This window comes from Pogoniulus pusillus, chromosome 12, assembly GCF_015220805.1.
Source record: "Pogoniulus pusillus isolate bPogPus1 chromosome 12, bPogPus1.pri, whole genome shotgun sequence".
Lineage (NCBI taxonomy): Eukaryota > Metazoa > Chordata > Aves > Piciformes > Lybiidae > Pogoniulus > Pogoniulus pusillus.
In genome coordinates, this window is record NC_087275.1 from 29,948,628 (window position 1) to 29,972,317 (window position 23,690).

At 43.3% G+C, this 23,690-nt stretch overlaps 1 protein-coding gene across 1 annotated transcript in view; it reads right to left on the minus strand.

The window, feature by feature from the left end:
* PDK3 (pyruvate dehydrogenase kinase 3) overlaps nt 1–23,690 on the minus strand; it is a 66,577-nt gene that overhangs the window by 19,498 nt on the left and 23,389 nt on the right. Inside the window, exons 3-5 of the mRNA XM_064151985.1 lie at nt 14,020–14,091; nt 8,693–8,877; nt 5,709–5,798 (exon numbers count right to left, since the gene is read on the minus strand). Of these exons, the coding sequence (XP_064008055.1) occupies nt 5,709–5,798; nt 8,693–8,877; nt 14,020–14,091 (347 nt within the window). The remainder of the gene's footprint in view (nt 1–5,708; nt 5,799–8,692; nt 8,878–14,019; nt 14,092–23,690) is intronic.

Consider the following 23,690-nt stretch of genomic DNA (forward strand, 5'->3'; position numbering starts at 1 on the left):
TCATAGAATAGTTACAGGTTGGAAAAGGCCTCTAAAATCATTGAGTCCAACTATCAACCAAACACTGCCATGCCAGCTAAACCATGTCGTGAACTGCCACATCTACACAGCCTTTGAGCATCTCTAGGGATGACAACTCTGTGCTAGTTTGAAGCTATCTAGAATGTTTTGGTGAGAAGAATTAGATTACAGGCTGTGAAAGAAAAGCAGTGGTGATGTCTACTTCCCTCATAGGCTTGCTGAGATGTATAAAAACAAGAATCAAAACATAGATAAGGCACTTCTGCTGATGGGGAGCTCTGAGCTGCATCTCTCTAACCTCACCCTCCATTTTTCTCTCTTAATCCACTTTGCTTCCTAACCCCCTGGCTGAACCTCCATTCTTCCTTGGGACTGAGGTAAGGTTGAGATGGGTAGGGGGAAGGTGAAGGGGTGGTTGGGAGCCTCTCCTGGGGACTTAGGTTTCTGGGAGGGCTGTTGTGTTTCTGTATTACCTTTTACCTTGTATATTTCTGTCTATAACTGTAAATATCTGCTTGTATGTTCTGCTAAATAATAAGCTTCATTCAATTTCCAGAGCCAGCTGAGTCTAGTCTAGGTGATTTCCAAAGAATGGGGGCAGGGAACACCCAAACCATCACAAACTCCACCCTTGGGCAACCTGTTCCAATACCTGGCCACCAATTACCACATAGAAAACACAGCAGCATATAGACAGGTCACGGCTAAGCATCAAGAACAACAATTTCAAGTGTCCTTCAGGTCAAATATAGATTGTTTACTCTGGCTGCAAAAAGAACACCCAGCATTTCCTTATCTGTGACAGCTTAGAGCAGTGGATTTCAGGTGTTTCAAACAGCAATTAACTTAACCAAACAGCACCAGCAACAAAAGGAGAATGCACAATCTGAAAGGCAAAACAGTCTGCATCTTAAAAGACTAAAGCCCAGGAAGACCCTATTCCACAAATGGATTTGCTTTGAATAGACTTCTGCTACTCCCATCTCTTGTTCCCTGTCTATTTATAGCTTATCTGGCAAGAAAGGGCAAATTCTATTTAAAACTCTACAAACAAAAGCAGATTACTAGAGACAGGTATTTTTCCTTCAGGACTTGAAACCCAGGAGGGTATAAGGGTATATACACAGTACCTACTTATTTGTCATGTCCTGATCACAATGTAATGCTTGTTATTTCCATCTCAAATAGAAAAGGATGACATTGGAACAATAAATTAATAGTTCTTTTTCCAGACATAATGCTGTTTACAGTGTTTTCAAGGTTTTTTGGGGACAGAGCTGGAATCTTTAAGATTCTCCATTCTTTCCTCCAAAAAAAAAGACAAAAATGCCCAAAGAAACAAACAAAAACCCTCAACCCCCTCCCCACACACACAAAACAAACCATCTCTACCTGAAAGAAAAAAACACACCAAACAAAACCCTAAATCAACCCAAAACCCAAGTGAACACCTCCCCATAATTCTAACAGATTTATATACTGTTAAAATACAGCAAGAAAGTTTCAAGTCACATTTTGTTTGCAAAAAAAATCTTACTGGTTCTAAATATTCATTGGTACCTCATTTGCAAAACTAGTCTGGAAACAAGCAGTAAGTGTTGGATTAGAGGGAAACCACAAGCTGAGTCGTTCCAGCTATGTTGCTTCAGCTACCTTAAAAGTGGCTTCCTCTTAATATGTGTGAGCTAAGAGCAAGGAAATAAACAGAGAGAAACTTGCTAAGGTTCTCTAACAATTGCATTTGACCTCATTCTACATGAACCTCTTTCCTCCTCGTCCAAAGTGGCACTACAAAGGAAAACAGCCCCTGCCAAGACTCAGAGCTGTGTGACAAGCATAAAGAGAGAGAAATCAGTAGTGCCTAGAAAGGGCTGGTTACCCATAATTATCCTACTTCAAGATGTCTACAGAAACATCTATAATGCACTCTGTCAGCTGAAATAATTTTCTATCAGTTGTGCTGCCATCTGCAAGGCTGAGCACATCACACGAGGCTGACACAAACCTACTGCTTGAAGCTTAGCAGAATTGAACTAATCAACACCAGAATGGTTCTTGATCAAGTCTTGGGAGTGTCACACAGAACCACCTACCCAGCAGGAATCTTTTATGTCAAGATAGCCCAGCTTCAAAGATAGTCTACAAGAGTACTGTCACTAACAGTGTGTCCTTAGAAAAAGATTAAACTCCTGGTTAATACCCAAGCTGTACAGGGAACCTTAGCCAGGGATGTGTGTAATCCAGGAATAAAGAAAATATGCAGGACTACCTACACTTACAGGATAGTCTGATATCATCTCAACTTCTAACAGCATTGGGCCCTGTACTTGAGGAAAAAAAAAGAGCATAGAAGCACAGCCACAACCTGGACATCAAAAGCTGAAGGTGACAGTGTAGCTGCTATGACCACAAGGACATCTATATGGAGAGAGGAACACATTAGCATATCTCAAAGAGTCCTCACTTCCCACAGAAGTGAAAATGAGATATGGAGCCAGGGAGTGGGAGTTGGATGCTTGTTGTGGAGAAAAATTTCAAGGCCTCTAAAAAGCTGCTCAATAACTCTGTGAGAATACACTAAATACATAATGTGGAACAAGCACAGCCACTATGAACACTTGAGAAAACAGAGACTCTCAAATCCATTTAGCCTCCTTGAGAGTGGATCAGAGTCCTATGTTAAATTTAAGAAGTAGCCACATTACCACCCCTGAGATAAAGAGGAAGGCACTATCACTTCATGACCCAGTAAAATATCCAGCCTTGACCAAAATCATGTCAAGAGATTGAGACAGAGTGGGTCCAGAGGAGGGCCACAAAAACAGTCAGGGGGTTGGAACACCTCTGTTACAAGGACAGGCAGAGGGAGCTGGAGGTGTTCAGCCTAGAGACCTAATAGCAGCTTTCCAGTACCTGAAGGGAGCCTGTAAGAGGGATGAAGAGAGACTGTTTACAAAGGCCTGAACTGATAGGACAAGGGACAAATTAGAGGAGACTTAGATTGGATGTTAGGCACAAGTTCTTTGCCACGAGGATAGTGGAACACTGGAACAGGTTGCTCAGGCCTCATCCCTGGAGACACTGAAGTGGAGCTCAAAAGGGCTCTGGGCCACCTGATCAAGTGGAGGATGTCCTTGATGACTGCAAGAGGTTGGGCTAAATGGTTTTTAGAGGTCACTTCCAAGCCAAACCATTCCACGATTCTATGAGTGCTGTCTTACATTTCACCTTCTAGAAGCCAGCTCGTTGGCAGAGTCCCAAGACTGTAAAAAGAGGCTGCAAAGTTCCAAGCATGCTTCATGTCATGGCTAGAGCTAAATAGCAGGAGAGTGAAGGATCTATCAGCACATCCAACATCCTGGCTCTGGGAACAAGTCTAGATTTGCTGTCAGCTCAAAAAAATCTTAGTGTAGAGCAGTCAGTGAAACAGAGAGCCTCTGCATTTTTAACCTCAGGCAGTCACAGACACAACACCTGGTGGAGCTGCTTGTAGTGAGAAGTGGCTGTTCAATTCTTTCTTCATTTTTAAGGGCATACAGAGATTGCAGCTACCCCAGAGTGTCAAAATCAGCACCTTATCTCTGACAAATTGTTCAGAATGCTGCCTATGAACCACAACCTTTTGGAGCTAGCACAGCATACAGAATGCAAACTAAGCCCTCCACCAATTCTACAAGGAAACAGGCTCAATCATCTTACCCTTGAAGATCCTTCCAGTGTTATCTCATCACTTTGAAAGACAACATTAGATACTGTATACAATGCACTCAGTTTTGCTAATGATTGCTTCTTTAGGTAGGAGAGATCTGTTCTAGCTACTGGCTTGAAAACTGGACTGAGTATCTTCTGACAGTACACACTTGTTTGTCTCAGACAGCAGCTATGAATTTGTTGATCAAAATACATTCAAACACTGCTATATGAGAGAGTATCTAAACAAACACCAAGACTGCAACACATACAGTGATGAGGTCAAACTAAGGTAGACATATTCAGAGGAAAAAGAAAATTAAAGAAAGCTGCTTATACAAAAGGTTGCCTTAGAGCCAAAGAGCTAGGAGCCAACTTTAGAACAGTAAAAGGTATCTAAATTACAAAGCAAACTAACAAACTGGTCAAAGTCTACATAAGAAAAGTTTCTCTCTTTACCGAAGAGTGAGAGCAAGTAAAGGGGAAAAGAATGATTTTCCCCTCCTGCAGCTTCACAAACAGCAGTGAAGGACAGAGGGTGGAAATCCTGTATCTGTAAATACACACACTCAGGCCATGGACTCTCTATACACAAGTTCCTGAAGCAGACAGCATTACCTGGTGTATTTACTAACGTTCTGAAAACAACAATAGCATTCATTTTTGTGCTTGGGATTGCCCCAGCGCAGAACCTTTGCCAGGGCCATCCTAAGCACTAATACAGGCTGGGCTAGGAGTGGCTCAAGAGCAGTCTTGAGGAGAATGAGATGGGGTTGATGAAAAACTCAACCTGAGCTGGCAATGGTCATGTGCAGCCCAGAAGGCAACCACGTGCTGGGCTCTATGTAAAGCAGCAAGAGCAGCAGGGTGACAGAAGCAATTCCACCCCTTTGCTCTGTTCTCATGAGGCCCTACCCAGAGCATTGCATTCAGTTCTGGTGCCCCCAGCATAAGAGGGATGTGGAGCTGCTAGGGCAGGTCCAGAGGAGGCCACAAAGATGATCAGAGTGCTAAAGAACCTCCACTATGGGGACAGGCTGTGAGAGTTGGGGCTGTTCAGCTTGCAGAAAAGGTGGCTCCATGGAGACCTTAGAGCAGCCTTGCAGTACCTGAAGGGAGGTACAAGAAAGCCAGGAAGGGACCTCTTACTGGAGTTTGTAGTGATAAGGATAAGAGGGAACTGATTGAAGCTTGAAGAGGGCAGATTTAGATTCCAGTGAGGGTGGTGAGACAGAGGAACAGGTTGCCCAGGGAGGTCATGAATGCCTCCTGACTAGAGATGTTGAAGGCCAGGCTAGATGAGCAACCTGGGCTAGTGGATGGTGTCCCTGGCCACGACTGGGGGGTTGGAACTAGGTGATCTTTAAGGTCCCTTCCAACTTCAATCATTCTATGAACCTATTGAGCTAAGCAAACAGCATTTATTAAACAGAGAGGTTTTCTAATGCACCAATGCCAGATCATTTGGGCAAAGCCATCACACACACACACATTCTGTATGAGAGAGAACAGGCTGTGATATGCTCAGGTGCATGGAGTTTCACTGGAATATCTGTGCATCTGAGGACATTTTACTGAAAGGTCTAACCAAATAAATGGGAACATTTCCCTTAATCTCATTTCCCTTTTCTAACAGCATCAGATAAAAGAGCAGCAGATGGGAACATACTTCTAAGTATTTTAGGGGACCTCAAGTGTAACACACTTAAATACTTAATCTGATGCTTAAAATGATGGGTTAAAGTTATTTAAATAAGTCAATTGGGTTTTTTAGTTGTGTTAAAGCCAAATTGTCTCCATTTTTAGTAATGAAGGCATTAGAAACTCTCTGTAAGCTGATGGCTTTTCTGTAAACAACTGCAGGACTTCCATTTCTTCTTTATTTCATGAAATGAATCTAACTCCCCTTCAGGATCTTGGATCTCAGTAATGTATTTCTGCACATTCTGAATTGTGAGAGGGTTTTAATATTAATAACACCATTAACTTAACCTTACCTTTAACCACCTCTGCCACATTACAATTAGGATCAATACTTCCAATATGTTTGGGATGAGCAGGATTAATGTCTCCACCAAAAAGAAGTGCTGAAAGGGAAAAAAGAGATGGCAGTAAATCATCTGTTACACTCAGAGCAGCCCAGAAAGTTGATATCTGAGGGTACCTGAAACTTATTGTTTCAAAAAGATACTCTAAACAATGACCAGCATCCTTGGTCAGGAAGACAATTTCCCTCCCTCCCTTCCCTTTTTTCATGTGTTAAAGCTGTGACTAGTTAAAACCTAAGCTGCAATTTCACACCTGGCACAGAGGTCTCTCTCACTCATCTTTCTCCCTGACTCGCAGCAGTCACTCCTTCCACTCTCTCCTTTGCACAAGGGTCTGGCACTTGACAGTGGATCAAGTAGAAAGGTTTTACAGGTTTTTTTTGCAGAGGTTATTTTCTGCTATTTTAGCAAGCTAGTCAGCTCTGCTATGAAACAGAAGGTAGTATGAGGTGAGCAAAAGGCAAGACCTGAAAGCTTTTCCTATTCAGTCACAGTGAGCTAACAGGCAGGCACACTGGCACAGTGCAGAACTGCACTGTATGAAACACAAATGCAAACTACAGGGAAAAAAAAGCCCTTTTTCTCCACTCTTTTTTTCTCTGGATTCAAGATCAGTATCTGCTGTCATGGCCAGACCAGTAACTTTGCTCAGCACAGGCAAATTGTACAAGGTTATCTAAACTTTAAATGTCTACAACTGCTTTTAAGCTGCAACTAAACCAATGCTTGCCTATAGGAAAAAAAATCAATTCAGTTATGCTATCACTTGGCCCAAAAATTTTATAAGGAAAATTGCATAGGAAATTTTATGTAAATATGAGGAGGAATTTCTTCACTGTGAGAGTGACAGAACACTGAAACAGGCTGCCCAGAGGGGGTTGTGGAGTCTCCCTCTCTAGAGATATTCCAAACTCACCTGGATGTACTCCTGTGTAACCTGCTCTAGGTGCTCCTGCTCTGCAGGGAGTTGGACTGGATGAGCTTTTGAGGTCCCTTCCACCCCTGACATTCTGTGAACATTTTTACTCACTGAAAGAACTCTGTGAGAGCCTTTCACCTTCACTTGGTTTTATATCTGGCATTTGTCTGCCCAGGCAGAAGTGAAGGACAAGCTGCACATTTATCGCCACATTAAAGTTATTTGTACATACAGAACAAGAGATTTGTTAGTAAGATAAAAGGTTAGTGGGAAGACACACAACTGGTAGTAAAATACCTTGCACTACAGGAATGTAGTGTCTGCATTATCAAGTGTATTAGATAATGAAGATATAGTGTACTACAATTTCTAAGAGCTCATAAAAGCAGAGGACTCGGCAGAGAATGAAGCTCTAGAACTAAAAGACACAAGACACACTAAAAGAGACCACAAAACAGTCCTTAACTTGATACAGATCATTTTCTGCATAGTTGCCCACATAATGGTGAATGGGAGCTGTGCAAGTAACTCCTTTCTTGCTGTAACATCAATGTAACAAACAGAACCTAATGATGAAAGATTACTAATTCTAACCTTCAATGGTGAATAGGAAATAAAGAGAGAACAAGTGATGGAATGTAAAACTAAAATTATTTCTAACTTCATTAGGAGGCAATAAAGTCTAAATCAGTTGCTGAATCATAGAATCAACCAGGTTGGAAGAAACCTCCAAGTTCATCCAGTCCAACCTAGCACACAGCCCAATCAACTAGACCATGGCACTAAGTGCCTCATCCAGGCTTTGCTTGAACACCTTCAGGGACAGTGACTCCACCACCTCCCTGGGCAGCCCATTTCAATGCCAATCACTCTCTGGCAAGAACTTCCTCCTAACATCCAACCTAGACCTCCCCTGGCACAACTTGAGACTGTGTCCCCTTGTTCTGCTGCTGGGTGCCTGGCAAGAGAGACCGAAAGCCACCTGGCTACAGCCTCCCAACTCACAGTGCATAACCTAGTCAAAATCTGTGGTATCTCTGCATTTGATTATGGAATGTCAGCTCTACAAAGCTATACTTAGAGATTTGTGAGCAGAAAAATACAGCTATTTTACTACTATCTAAAAATACTTCACATAGCACTGTGCAAGCTGCCTCTGCCAACAAGATTAAGAAAGTGGCAGCCAAGCTGACAAAGCCATACAATTCTAAAAGAAAACATACTGCTGGTTTGGATTTCTTTCTGGGAACTGCAAAATACCAACTTAACCAGTTGGCAGAGTATCTTTTACCATAATCAGGCCAGAATGTAAGATGTTGAGGTGCTGGAGCATGTCCAGAGAAGGGCAACAAAGCTGGTGAGGGGCCTGGAGCACAAATCCTATGAGGAGAGGTTGAGGGAGCTGGGCCTGTTTAGCCTGGAGAAGAGGAGGCTCAGGGGTGATCTTATTACTGTCTACAACTACCTGAAGGGGCATTGTAGCCAGGTGGGGGATGGCCTCTTCTCCCAGGCAACCAGCAACAGAACAAGGGGGGACAGTCTCAAGTTGTGCCAGGGTAGGTATAGGCTGGATATTAGGAAGAAGTTCTTCACAGAGAGAGTGATTTCCCATTGGAATGGGCTGCCCAGGGAGGTGGAGGCACTGTCCCTGGGGGTCTTCAAGAAAAGACTGGATGAGGCACTTAGTGCCATGGTCTAGTTGATTGGTTAGGGCTGGGTGCTAGGTTGGCCTGGATGATCTTGGAGGTCTCTTCCAACCTGCTTGATTCTATTCTATTCTATTCTATTCAGTCCTGACTATGAAAACAAACAAGAAAACCCCAACAATGACAAAAAAAACCACACCAAAGAAAAAAAGACCACACAAAAAAAAAAAAACCAAACCAAACAATACAAAAAACCCAAACCAACACCACCCATTAAAAAAACCAAACATAATCAAGCAACTCCCTCAGAGTTTGCTTTATGTTTCCAAGCAGTAAGTTCTCAAACATGAAAAAAGGCAGTTACTTACTGTGCTGGTTAATAAGCATGCGGAAGGAGATGCGGTTGGTGTAGAATCTGTCTAGAAAATACTGGATGTTACTGCTGACAAATGGATCAAAGCCATATTTTTCCTTGTATTCAATCACCCCTTGAGCCATGGTTGGAACCACATCATTGTGTCTGTTCCTGACTTTAATTAAAACATCTAAAAAGCTGGAGGAGACAAAAGGAGAAACAGATTGTTACAAGGGTAATTCAATTCAGGCTGTCACTTCTGTTTTGAAATCCCCACAGCATAATCACTTTATCTGTTTACTTTCCCTACCAGTTCAGTATCAGAGGGAGAAGATTAAAACATAGCAGTACCTAAATGAAGCTATTTCAAGAGAAGTATTTGGTCAACCTCTCACTCACAAGATCTATGAAATATTTAAGGTCTCAAATTAAGTTATTTCCCCCCTCCAAAAAACCAACATTCATTCATCTCAATGTCTCTTTGCCATTAAAATCTTCTTTTTCCTCTCTGTTGCTGCTGCAGTATGCACCATGGCAACTATCCCCTGGGCAGTTCTCCTTGGAGAGATAGAACCACAGATTGTCAGGGCCAGAAGGGACCTCAAGGATCATCCAGTTTCATGGCAGGGACACCTCAAGGATCACCCAGTCCCATGGGCAGGGACACCTCACACTAGATCAGCTTGCTCAGAGCCACATCCAGCCTGGCTTTAAAAACCTTCAGGGGTGAGGTTTCCACCTGGGCAACCTGTTGCAGTGTCTCAATACTCTTATGGTGAAGAACTTCTTCCTGACATCTCTCCTCTTGCACAGGATGTTTGGGGTTGGAAGGTACCAAAGGAGATCATCTTGCTCCATCTTCCTGTTTGGTGCTAAAATTCAGTTGAGCTTGGCCAGAGCAACATAGCCCCTGAGGGTAGAGAGCTCTGCCCAGCAGCAGTGGAGCTGCTGAGAAACTCTGCTGCCATCCAGAAAGTGCTCTGGGTGCTTCCAAGGAGTAAACCATTTTAAATCCTAAAGGATAATGCCCAGGGATACAGCTTAGTGGTTGACTTGGTCGAGCAGGGTTAATGGTTGGGCTTGAAGGTCTTTTCCAGTCTAAATGATTCTATTATTCTAGCTTCTATTCTGCAAGCACCAGCAGCTGGGAAGTCAGAAAGGAAACTCAGGAAAACACAACCTGACTGCCCTTCATGATTTGCACTTCACACTTCCTTCCCAGCAACTCACCCCATGCAGTGTAGCTTTTTTAATGGATTTCCTTTACCTCTCTTCTGGTCAATTTGATCAGCACAGGAAACGATCAGTGTGAGTGCTGCTCAGTTTCCTTTTACACCACTGGATGGCAGAGCACATACAACGGTGCTCTGAAGGGCTCTTTGTGGTAGCTCAGCGAATTTTAAGGTACAGAATGATAAAATCATGGAATCATTCAGGTTGGAAGAGGTCAAACCATTAAGCTTACCTTACCAAGTTCACTACTAAACCATATTGGTACACTCGTGTCACTTGAACAAGCACTTTTGAATCATCAAAACCCCTCCTGAGGCAGCTCAGCATCTATGCCCTTCCAAGTGCTCATCCTTTTTTTCCCCGCCACATATTAATGACTAATAGCTTTCTAAATCTATTTTTTCAACAGCAAAACATACTCGAGGGATTTGTAATTAACACTGAAAACTTATTTATGCAAAGTAGAATGTAATTTCCATATAAAGGAGTCAATGAGTGGCTTTATAGACAGCTGTGACAGAACACAGGTAAATCTATAATCCTCTAAGGCTGCTGCAGGAGACCAGCTGCAGAAGGAATCACAGAATCCTTCACATTGGAAGGGACCTTTAAAGATCATCTAGTTCAACACCACCCCGCAGTGAGCAGAGGAAAAAACATTAAGACCACCAAGAGTAATAAAAAGCCCTTTCATTCCTCTTAAAAGCACATTAAAATCCACTTCAATCCATATTTAAGGTGGAGTCAGAGATTCATAGAATGGTTTAGGCTGAAAGGGACCTCAAAGATAATCTAGTTCCAACCTCCCCACATAGGCAGGGACACCTCCCACTAGAACAGGTTGTTCAAAGCCTCATCTAATCTGGCCTTGAACACCTCCTGGGAGGGGACATTGAGAGCCTCCCTGGGCAACCTGTTCCAGTGTCTCACCACCCTCACCAGAAATAACTTCATCCTAATCTCCAGTCTAAATCTCCCCTGCTCAAGTTTCAATCTATTCCCTCTCATCCTATCATTACAAGCCTTTGCATAAAGTCCCTTCCTGGCTTTCTTGTAGCCTCCTTCAGGTACTGGAAGGCTGCTCTTAGGTCTCCCTGGAGTCTTCTTTTCTCCAGGCTGAACAGCCCCAACTCTCTCAGCCTGTCCCTATAGAAGAGATTCTCTGATCATCTTCATGGCCCTTTGCGGGACCTGCTCCAGCAGTTCAACGTCCCTCTTACACTGGTGACACCAGAATGGGACTCAGTACTCCAGGTGGGTCTCACAAGAGCAAAGCAGAGGAGAAGAATCCCCTCCCTTCTCTTGCTGGTCACAATTCTCTTGATACATCCCAGAACACCAGATGGAAGAAAAAATATACTTCCTTCATTTTCATACCCACTCATCCAAGACAATCATTTGATAGTACCCCACACCATTCTTAACAGGGGGTACACTTAAAATTACTTCTCCCACTCTACACTACCTGCTCCAAAGGAGCCTAGGATTCATTTGTAACAGTTTTTTCACCCTTCTCAGTCCAGCAGGTTTTGCCTGTGTGTCAACACACAGCTCAGCAATCTTTCAACACTGTTTTGTTGCATAGAATAGGGGAAGTTTTAACTCCCCAGTCCAAATGCTATCACACTACAAAATGATTCTTCTCCTTCTTACTGATCTGGCTGATCAGACAGCTTAAAATGTTTGTGATCTGCATGCACTGAGATCTGACAGTAGTTTTGGAGACAAGACTAGAGCCCATCTGTACCCATGCTGCTTCTCTCTTTCAGAGCAACCAGACACTGGCTGAAAACAGAGCTAGGATGCAACACTTACAATCTTATCTAAAAGACAGCTGCCAGCAATCCCTTCTAACTGCCATCTGCTGCCAGCTTTGCTATTTGTTTTCAAATACCTCCACTATCCACAGTTGGAGGCCTAAATGTTCCAGGAGGGCAAGCTGCTCCATGACATCTCACCACTCAAGTGCTAAAATGCGCAGACCATGCCAAAGGTCAAACAAAAGATTAGGAGGTTGATCTATGGCAGACCCACAAATCATAGCTACAGCTTCTATGTAAATACAGACAATAAAGATTTTCTTCAAACTTCCCATTCCTCCTTTAAAGATAAGTGTCTTCACTCCAGTGCTGCCATCGAGCAGGTGCTTTTCAAAGTGCTGCTACTCAGTGACACCTAAACAGGCTGGAGGTTTGGGCAGAGTCTTGAATCTGGGGAAGAACAATCCCAGGAACCAGTATAAGTTTGAGACTGACCTGCTGGAGAGCAGCGTAGGGAAAGGGACAAGAGGGTCCTGGTGGACAGAAGGATGACCCTGGGCCAATAATGTACCCTTGTAGCCAAGAAGGCCAATGGCATCCTGAGGTGGATCAAAAGAGCTGCGTTTAGTAGGTCCAGAAATGTTCTCCTCCCTCTCTACTCTGTCCTTGTGGGGTCACATCTGGAATATTGTGTCCAGTTCAAGAAGGACCTCAGGGAACTTACTGAAAAAGTCCTGCAGAGAGCCACAAAGCTGCTGAAGGCAGTGCAACATCTCCCTGCTGAGGGGAGGCTGCGGGAGCTGGGGCTTGGAGCAGAGGAGTGACTTCATTCACGTTGATAAGCATGTGCAGGGCGGTGTCAGGTGGACAGAGCCAGGCTCTGCTCAGGGATGTCCAGCGACAGGACAAGGGGCAATGTGTGCAAGCTGGAGCAAAAGAGGTTCTATATGAATATAAGGAAAAAACTTTTCCCTGTGAGGGTGCCAGAGCCTTGGAACAGGCTGCCCAGAGAGGTTGTGGAGTCTCCTCTGGAGACATTCCAAACCTGCCTGGATATGTTCCTGTGTAACCTGCACTGGGTACTCCCACAGGGGGGGTTGGATCAACCCCTAATATTCTGTCATTCTGTGTGACCAAACACATTAAGCATACAGCTACCTTTCAAAGCAGCAGGACAGAAATCAAAACACATTCCCTTCATCTTACCACTTATCTGTTGCCACTCCCCTTACCCCCAGAAAATACAAGGGTTTACTGTACTCAAACTGTGAGAGATCACATCATGGAATTTGCAAAACGCTCCTGAGATGAGATGAGAGAAGGAGATTACTCCAGAAGAGCTTTGAAAGTTTTATTTAGCAATGACTGTTTTGACAAAATTCACTGCATTATTTTGAAATCCACAATGAATAAATAATGCAGTTGGTTTGACAGATAAAAATGATTAAGTTATTTTAGTTAAGTGAGCTTCTGTATTAACAATAGACTATTTAAAGCATTACCATTGATGTTAAATAAACCAAGCCTGTAGACTTCTGCAAAGACAATTAATAAGTGTCAGAACACAAGTTATTATTTAACTCCAATTACTGCACAGAGTATCCTGTTTCAATCTGTCACACTGCAAGGAAAGAAGTCCTAAGAAGGTTAACAGAGACAAAGCAAACATTTCCTTTGTCTTTTGTGGATAGTATTCTCTTAAAAGATTAAAACCAGGAAAGTGATGAGTAGACTGGAATAAGTAAAATCCACTTAAAGGCAACAGGTATGCAGGTCAGGTCAACCTGACCTCAGTGCCAGGTGAGGTCATGGAACAGGTCACCTTGAGTGCCATCAGAAAGCACCTACAGGATGGTCAAGGGATCAGGCCCAGTCAGCATAGGTTTAGGAGGGGCAAGTCCTGCCTGACAAACCTGATATATATTTCATAACATATATATACACACACACACCATAACACACATACACACACCAATATACAGTACAGACAAGAGAGTGCTGAGCTCTGTCTGAGCTCTATGTGTTTGAGATGGGAATATGCTCTCACAAGCATCCTCTTATCAATACAGCCTCTGAGGAAGCATTTCAGGCCATTTCTCAAACTATCAGACTGTATAAATGCAAAATATATATTGTTCAAAAGCACTTAAGAGTCCTATATTCTACTCCAGACTACAATTGTGGCCTTTACTGCACAAATCCTACCATATGAATAAGGCCACTGTTATCCTGTAGTAAAAAAAATAGCCCAACCCAAACCACACAAACAAAAGCAAACCACAACAAGACTTGTTTTATGAAACAGATTCTTTTCCAATGAACCAGCACAAGAACACAAATTACTCACTCGTCCAGAACGTGAGGATCCTCAGGACTTTTATTTTCATATTCTAAAAGCTCAAGGAAACTTTGCATGTACCTGAAAAGCAAAAATTATAAAAGGAAGAGTTAAAATACTTAAACCTAAATTATTTTTTAATATTTTATTAAGATTAAGGCTGCAGCCTTGCCTGTAACAGCAGAAACACAGCACACAGTTCTCTGCAATGACTAAAATGAAGTGAGGCACAGCAACAAAGGGAAAGAAAGGGACTGCAGTATGCTATATTGAGTTAAAAAGTAGTTTTTAATGAGCCTACAAGTCCATAATTCAGGAAAACTTCTATATAAATCAAGGTGAGGCTAAGAGGGGGTCTGCAATTTCAGGTAACTTAGTTCAAGGGATGAACTTGTTTTCTGGTCATACACTTTGTACACATTGCTCTGCTCCCAAATTCCTCAGAGTGACCCAATCTTCCTTTCAGAACAGAGCTCAAGGGAACACTTGCCAAGAGCTGTGCTGTAAGACTGCACCAGAGCACTCCAGAAGAGTACACCCCTTCACACACTCCTATGTCTCCTCACACTGTACCTCAGGCCATGCAACACAACCCTTGGTTTCATAACTCCAGCCTTGCACAACACACTTGTCTCTAGTTCAGACATCCATCACACACAAGATACTCACTGAGGCTCACAGACACACAAGTACTACACAGGGCCCAAAGCACCACTCAATATGAACATGGCCAGCCTGATCTGCAGGAAACTAGCACAATAGCAGTATAAATGCCACCATCTCACATCAATGGGTGTGGGGACCAGCTATCATCCACTGAAGCAAGTACATAAAAATGACAGAATTGGGACTTACTACCTGAAATAAATTAGGCAAAGTATTGATATGTAGAAGGCAGGGTCTGAATGTTACCAGGAGCCAACACTCCTCTCTCTTTTACCCTCCCTTCATTCTTGGTTAAAGCATTACTACTTACATTATAATAGCAATGCCAATACTAACAGCTCTAACTTCCTGCAATGTCAAAACAGATACAGAAGATCAGGAGTTTTTTGATCACTCTTTGATATGAAAACAACTCCTAGAAGGGTCTAATCCACTGAAGCTAGCACAAAAGAGGAAAGACAACAATAAAGCTTACATGGAAAAAAAAAACAGAACACCATCCAGTAGCAGCAACCCATTAGAGCAGCTCAACAGAATGATTTATGAGCAAGTTCACTGCCTATGAGGTTGGCCCCAGACACTAAAGCTTGGACAACTTCACACTGCAACAATATCTCTTTTGGCAGCAGTTCTACGTTGAGATCAGCTTAAGCAGGTTATGAAACTTCACCCTTCAAGCTAAAGACAGAACTGCTGCCTACACAACTCCCTCCAGAACCACAAGCTGCTGCTACTCTTCACTGAGAGAGTCATTGGACACTGGAATGGGCTGCCCGGGGAGGTGGTGGAGTTGCTGTCCCTGGAGCTGTTCAAGGCAGGATTGGACGTGGCACTTGGTGCCATGGTCTAGCCTTGAGCTCTGTGGTAAAGGGTTGGACTTGATCTATGAGGTCTCTTCCAACCTTGGTGATACTGTGATACCCCACCTCCATCTCAGCTGCAGCAATCCCAGGTCACTGTGTCACCTCTTCAGGGAGACTGACGTTCTCTACATGGTCAGCACAGTAATGCAAGCTCCTGTCCCTGCATGCCTCTGGCCCTTCTGTAATCATCACAGAACTCAGATTGCATTGGGTTGGAAGGGACCCTCAAAGGTGATCTTGTCCAAAATGCCCTCTTCTGAGCAGGGACACTTCCAACTAGGTCAGACTCCCCAGGGGCATAGTGAGTCTGATGTTGGATGTCACCAAGGAAGGGCCCTCAACTGCAGGTTTGTTTGTTGAGACAATCAGGCAAAACATTAACTTGCTTCTGCAAAGAACAGAAGTTTACTCTAAAAAAAAAAAAACACCTGCATGGTTTCTGTGAGTCTTATTCTTCAAGCAGGCTGACCTCTTGCCACTTAATTACTAAGTCCACATGAGCATTTTGATTTCTAAATCTAAACTTGCAGCATTCCTCTAACAATCATTCAGTTAACTCATGCTGGTTGTATTTACAAAGGAGTTTTGACACTTCTCAGAAGAAACTGAACTGGAAGCTGCTGTAGATGTAAATCAGATGTACCAAATCCAAGTCAGAGATCATGACCCAAACCCCTATGATTTCTTCAGCACAGACAATACATGCCAGGAGGCAGAGTAGGGACTGTCACAAGTGCCATCCACACTGTAAAGTGTTTCTCACATTACATAAAATGCTGTAGGCACCAACAACCACCTCTCTACTCTTTATGTTCCCCTTTTCCATCCTTTCAAACCTTCCTCCTGGTTTAAATCCTTTCCTACTTTAATTTCTGTTGCCATCCTCCCTGTTTGAAGAAGGCCGATTTTTTCTCCCCTTAGCCTCTGCTTTTCAGACTCACAGCCCACTCTCACACAGCACTTTTCTTAAGAGCAACACCAGCCTTTTCCATCTGCCTGAACACCCAGGGCTGCAAGTCAGCTTTGTAAGGAAATTCATGATCACCCTACCCTAGAGCAGGCTGCCCACAGCCTCAGCCAGCCTGGCCTTAAACACCTCCAGCCATGGGGTCTCAACCACCTCCCTGGGCAACCCATTCCAGGTTCTCACCACTCTCATGCTCAACAACTTCCTCCTCACCTCCACTCTGAACCTACCCACCTCCAGCTTTACTCTATTCCCCCTAGTCCTGTCACTCTCTGATATCCTAAAAAGTCCCTTCCCAGCTTTTTTGTAGGTCTTCTTCAGATACAAAAAAGCAGAGAGTCATTTAGATTGGAAGAGATGTCTCCAAGCCACCCAGTCCAACCTCCTTGCTCAAGCAGTGTCAGCTCAAGCAGACTATCCAAGACTGTGTTCAGTTGGGTTTTGAACACCTCCACAGCCAGAAACTCAGTCTCTCCAGTCAACCTTCCTGTGATGTTTGTCCACCCTTACTGCTTTCTCCTACATTCAAATGCAATTTCACGTGCTTTGATCTGAATTCATTGCCCCTTGTCCTGTCACTGAACACTACTGAAGTCTGCCTACCTCATCTTCATTCTCTCCCACTGGGTATGTACACACACTGATAATAGGCAACCCCTCACCCACCCAAGCTTTCTGTTCTTCAGGTTGAACAGTCCAGATGGCTTGCTGAGTATCTCTGAGGAGACATTCAGCTGTATCAGCTTCTTCCCATGTGCAAGATTTTTCAGTAACTGTGTGGCAGCTTCTCTTGTGGCAAAGTCAGTCGGAGGAGGCTACTAAGAAGCTGCTCAACCCCATCTGTCATCCAAAGCCCTGTTTCTGAAGATCCAGGACCACCACCCACACTTGAGAAGCAACACAGCATGTGCTTCATACTACAGAAACTTTAAGCATCAGGAATCTTATGCCTATACTGAGGACAAAGCAGTAATCAGTTATTCTGGTACTGAAGGTAGCAGACATCTGACTTGTGTCCGTGTAGATTTGGTTGGCTGCCTACTATTACTGCCATGCTGTACTGAGATCTCATCTATCTCAGGAGGACATCTCTCTTAGCTTACTAGGACATTGGTCCTAAGACTGCAGCTCCTGGACCAGTCAAACATGCCTGAAGGATCGGTACTTGAATAAAAGTATTAGGCAGTGGTAAGCCAAGTGTTTCATCTCATCAGGAAGTAATCATGCAGCAAATTGTCTCAGTTAAAGACTAAAGCAGGTCTCAACCAGAAAAAAGTTGCCCAACATGGTCAACAGTCTGCATCTCAAAAGCTTTCTGAGGTCATTATGTTACAAGCTCAAGATACACCAGTGAAGAACTGAGAGTTTCTGAACCAAAGGAACATTATACAAATTAAATGCTCTAGGGACATTTATCAATGTGCTAAAGCAATTTCTCTTTAGTCTCTGTGGTGACAGAGAAACTATGGAAATGCTTTTCCCTCAGACAATTAACAGCATTCAGAGGTCTTTTTCTGATTCTGAAGTAAATTGATCCTACTTTAGAAATCAAATTCATTAGTACAAGCACTGTATCCACCAAGTTAGAGGGACCAGCTCAGAGAAAAAGTCATTAAGTTCAAAACTAACTTATGAACCATTTTTTCCACCACTTTGACTACTTGTCCCAAGCCCTTGACTTAATGAAGCTGGAAAAAGTAACCTTACCTCAAACTTAGTTAACTCACTGTCCAGTGTCTACCACCATACATCACCCAGTCTGGATGCTGTATATATCCCCCTCAAGTCTTCAAATGAGAACTCAGAAGTTGTACATCCCTTTTATTTTATCCAGTTGTGATTTCCAGGTTTTATGTAAAAGTCATCCCCTCTTTCCCCAACATCTCAAAAGTAATCAAGTAAAAACTTGTTTAAAAGGAAACTTTTAACTCTGATTAGCTGTAACAGAAAATTTGCAATGCCATTTTCATCACCACCAGCAATACAATCTAATGGTGAGCAGTCAGCAATGCAGTTCACTCCTCTGTGTGTGTAAAAAAGGTCATTCCCCTTTCATACAGTTCACCTATTTCCTTGAATTTTTGTTTGCTTTGAAAGGTAGGTGCAGATATGGAGAAATCAAGGTGGCAAATAAAGCATTTATCAAGCACTGACAAGCAACCTCTTGTGATGTTTAAACACACTTCACACAATTACCAGCCAGCTAAAGGTCTTTTCCATCTGAAACAATTCCATGATGCTATGATTCAAAGATACTGAAATAATGGATCACTTGCTCTATTATTAGAAAATCAATATAATTGTACAGGACTATACTGGAGTATTGCATCCAGCGCTGGAGCCCTCAACACAAGAAGGACATGGACCTTATAGAGTCAGACCAAAGGAGGACTACAAAGGCCACCAAAGGGCTGAACAACTCTGCTATGAGAACAGGCTGAGGGAGCCTGGAGAAGAGAAAGCTCCAAAAAGACCTCATAGTGGCCTGCCAGTACCTGAAGTGGCCTAAAAGAAGGCTGCAGAGGGACTGTAGTACAAGGAGTGCAATGGGATACGTGCGATGGTTTGAAAAGGAAGAGGTTAAGATTGGATGTAAGGATCAAGTTCTTCACCATGAGGGTGGTACAACACTAACAGGTTACCCAGGGAGGTAGTTGAGATTCCATCCTTGGAATTTGAGGTCAAGCTAGACAAGGCTCTGAGCAACTTTATCTAGTTGAGGATGCCCCTGTTGACTGCAGGGGGGTTGCACTAGATGACTGTAAAGGGTTAACCCTCCTGGGGGTGGTCTGGGGGTTAGCCCACTCTAACTTCTTGTCTAGACTCCCTATCAAAACAGAAGAACTTTCTGTTTCTCTTTCTTTGCCCTCCCTGTCTGCTTGATAGCATCATCCTTGTTCCTGCTGCTCCTGTTTTGCCAGGTGGCCATCCTACCACACCGTGGGACCACCACTTCCTGAGTCTACCTCCATCTATTGCCATCAATCTGGTTGTATATATAATTTTGTATCTCATTTCCCTTTCCTATACCTCTTTGTAACTCCCCTGCCTTAAATGTTTTTTATTTGTTGTTTAAAGTTTTTCTTTCAACTTCCAAATCAAAGGAAGACTCTTCTTTGGGTGTTTTACCTCCTTTTTTCCCCTCTCTACATCTAATTCCTTTCTTGCTAAAAGGGGGGCATATAATGTATTGTTCTATTAGGTATTTGAGTCTGGGAAGCTTAAATCAGACTAACACATTAATAATGACCTTTAGGCATCCCTTCTATGACACAAATCTAAAAAACAAACCAATCAAAATACCAGTACATATTTTAAAAAAAGAGGCTGTTAGTTGTAATTTGCCATCTTCAAGGAATCATCAAAAGCAAAAACTTGGAGTTGGTGACCTTCAAATCTGTTGTCTCTCTGGTGTTTCATTTTTTTCATCACAATACATTAGCATCCATTGGGCAAGCTCTGCTGTTACAAGCACTCTTTAGCCTTGTTCTTTTGTTAATCACTGCCTAGTAGACTGAATTCTTGTTAGTCTGCCAAGTGTAATAATTCTAGAATGGCACATTTCATACATGAGATCACTGTAAATGCTCCTAATGTCCACAGCAGATTTTACTGTTTTGTTTTTTTAGCTGTGTTGTTTCTCTGTATGTATTTCATTGAGATGTTCCTTTAGAATCTGTGTAACACTAAAGCACTGAAAAGATAAAACAAGTCTCCATGGCAACACAATCTTCTTAACATAGCCTGAACATAAAAATAGAGGAAAACCAATTATTAATCCCCAAACTACACTGACTTTCCTAAAGGGTCTTTCAAAACAGATAAATAGAAATTTTCAGCCTTTTCCAGGGAAAACTACTGAAAAGAAGCAGAGAAATTTGGTCAGAGTTAATTTAAATGTGACTCTTAGATACGATCACATCGCATATTCATACATTCATAGAATCAACCGGGTTGGAAGAGACCTCCAAGATCATCCAGTCCAATTTAAGGTTGGAAAGGATCTTAAAGATCATCTAGTTCCAGCCCCCTTGTGATGGGCAGGGACACTTTCCACCTCACACTCTTTAGCAATCTCTAACCTTATCCATTACAAGATTTTACTGTAACTGTTTCCCATTTTAATATCACATTAGTGATGATATCCTTTATTATGAAGTTCAGCCACATGTTGAATATCCTACCTGGTTAAAGTGCCCTCTTCAAAGCTGGCCTACAAAGCAGGCCCAGTTCTATGGAAACAGAAGTTGCCCACTCCTTTTGAAAAACTGAAAAGAAGTTGCTAATTTCTAGAATGCAGATTGTTGATTTGTTTGGATTCACTGCGCAGAATAATAGATCCATAGAATCAACCAGGCTGGAAGAGACCCCCAAGCTCATCCAGTCCAACCTAGCACCCAGCCCTAGCCAGTCAACTAGACCATGGCACTAAGTGACCCATCCAGTCTTCTCTTCAACACCTTCAGGGACTGCAACTACACCACCTCCCTGGGCAGCCCATTCCAATGCCAATCACTCTCTCTGACAACAACTTCCTCCTAACATCCAGCCTATTCTTCCCCCTGCACAACTTGAGACTGTGTCCCCTTGTTCTATTGCTGGTTGCCTGGCAGAAGAGACCAACCCCCACCTGGCTACAGCCTCCCTTCAGGTAGTTGCAGACAGCAATGAGGTCCCCCCTGAGCCTCCTCTGCTGCAGGCTGCACACCCCCAGCTCCCTCAACCTCTCCTCATAGGGTTTGTGTTCCAGGCCTTTCACCAGCTTTGTCCCCCTTCTCTAGACACACAGTTCATACCCAGAAAATACTAACTGTGTTACTATTTTGATTCACTTCATTCCTTCTCTTGCTACTCCATGCAAAATACACATACAAACTAAGTCATAAACGCCATCTGGGACAGAGCACCATTGCACAGACTGTAATGCAAAGCCTTTTTGTTGTTATTCATAGTTCCCACTGTGGGGAATGCCAGCTTTACTCAAAGTAAGCACAGCTGAGTAGGACAAGGAAGGGCAGCTGTCTCGCCTATCCTCAATGCTACACACATCAGGCTAAGGAACCCACAAAGGAAGGAGGAAAAAACCAACAACAAACAACACAGAGAGAGTAATTTCCCATTGGAATGGGCTGCCCAGGGCGGTAGTGGAGGCACCATCCCTGGAGGTCTTCAGTAAGAGACTGGATGAGGCACTTAGTGCCATGGTCTGGTTGACTGGATAGGGCTGGGTGCTAGGTTGGACTGGATGATCTTGGAGGTCTCTTCCAACCTGGTTGATTCTATGATCCTGAGAGCAATCAAGCACCCAGTTGTAAAATCTGCTAGGCAGCACAGTGCAGTCAAAGAGCATGGTACAGGAAGCAGAGTGCCTACAGCACAGCCACAACTATAGATTAGAGAAGCAAGAGCAGGGCTTTGCCTGCAGCAGAAAGCATATTCTCAGAAATGACCAGAAGTGGTTGCTTCCCAAGGGACCTGTAAGAAACTAGGAAACCCAGCATGTCATTGCCTGGCTGGCCACAGGATTGTCAGCAAAGAACCCATGCTGTACAGCAGGCAGAGTTAATTTCTTTTCACACTCTACCAAAGCTAAGTCCCATCTCTTCACAGAGCCACCTTACTCTAATTTAGAACTTTACTAAAACCTGCTTTAAAGATTAAGTACTTTCTGTATTTTATGGCATGCTGACACTAAGGAATAGACTGGGAAATCAAATTTATAAAGCTCCAGCTAATTTGGAGCCTCACCAAGAAGACGAGACTGAGAGGAAACCTCATTCATGTTGATAAACATGTGCAGGGCAGTGTCAGGAGGATTGAGCCAGTCTCTGCTCAGGGATGTACAATGACAGACAAGAGGCAATGGGTGCAAGCTGGAGCAGAGAAGGTTCCATGTGAATATAAGGAAAAACTTCTCACTGTGAGGGTGTCAGAGCCCTAGAAGAGGCTGCGGAATCTCCTTCCCTGGAAATATTCCAAACCTGCCTGGATGTGTTCCTGTGTGACCTGCTCTAGGTGCTCCTGCTCTGGCAAGGAGGTTGGACTGGATGATCTTTTGAGGTCCTTTTCAACCCCTGACATTCTGTGATTCTGTATAATTACACCATGAAGTCACCACAGAACAATTTTCTTCTCTTCATTCACCTATCTGCCAACATTTCACCCAAAGCAGCTCCACAAGTCACCTAGACTGGAACAGCATAAAAGACCTGCACATTATCCACTTCTTCCTGCTTGCCATACCAGCTTCTGGTAACATCAGACACATCACAGCCCTTCAAACCTTGCAAGCTGCCACTTAACAACCAAGTGACTGTTATTGTGTGGCTCAACATTTACATTTATTTGAAGCACTTAATCACTGTATTTGAAGTGGTCATCAAGACAGCCACTGTTACTCTACACAGACAAGTGGATTTAAACCAAAGTATACAGTATCACATATCCTAATTTATATTTTCAAGTCTAAGGCACAGATAAATATGAGACCCAATCCAGCAATCAATGCACAGTCAACAGTGGAATTTCTTAGCTCAGAGGCTCTAACTGAACTTAATAGAAGCTTTCAACATTAGTTGCTGTTACAGTTAGATGTTCTATTTCTTATATACTGTGAAGGCATTTTTACACAAACTCTTTGGATCAAGCATTTGCAGGTAGAGACAATGACTACTCCATAAACAACAGCTTTTTAGAGCTTAACATATACAAGGTAGAAATCTCCGAAACACACTGAACATGCAAGTAGAATCATAGAATCAACCAGGTTGGAAGAGACCTCCAAGATCATCCAGGCCAACCTAGCACCCAGCCCTAGCCAGTCAACCAGACCATGGCACTAAGTGCTTCATCCAGGCTCTTCTTGAACACCTCCAGGCATGGTGACTCCACCACCTCCTTGGGCAGCCCAAATCACTCTCTCTGTGAAGAGCTTCTTCCTAACATCCAACGTATAGCTCCCCTGGCACAACTTGAGACTGTGTCCCCTTGTTCTGTTGCTGGTTACCTGGGAGAAGAGACCAACCCCACCTGGCTACAGCCTCCCTTCAGGTAGTTATAGACAGCAGTGAGGTCACCCCTGAGCCTCCTCTTCTCCAGGCTAAACAACCCCAGCTCCCACAACCTCTCCTAATAGGGTTTGTGTTCCAGACCCCTCACCAGCCTTGTTGCCCTTCTCTGGACAT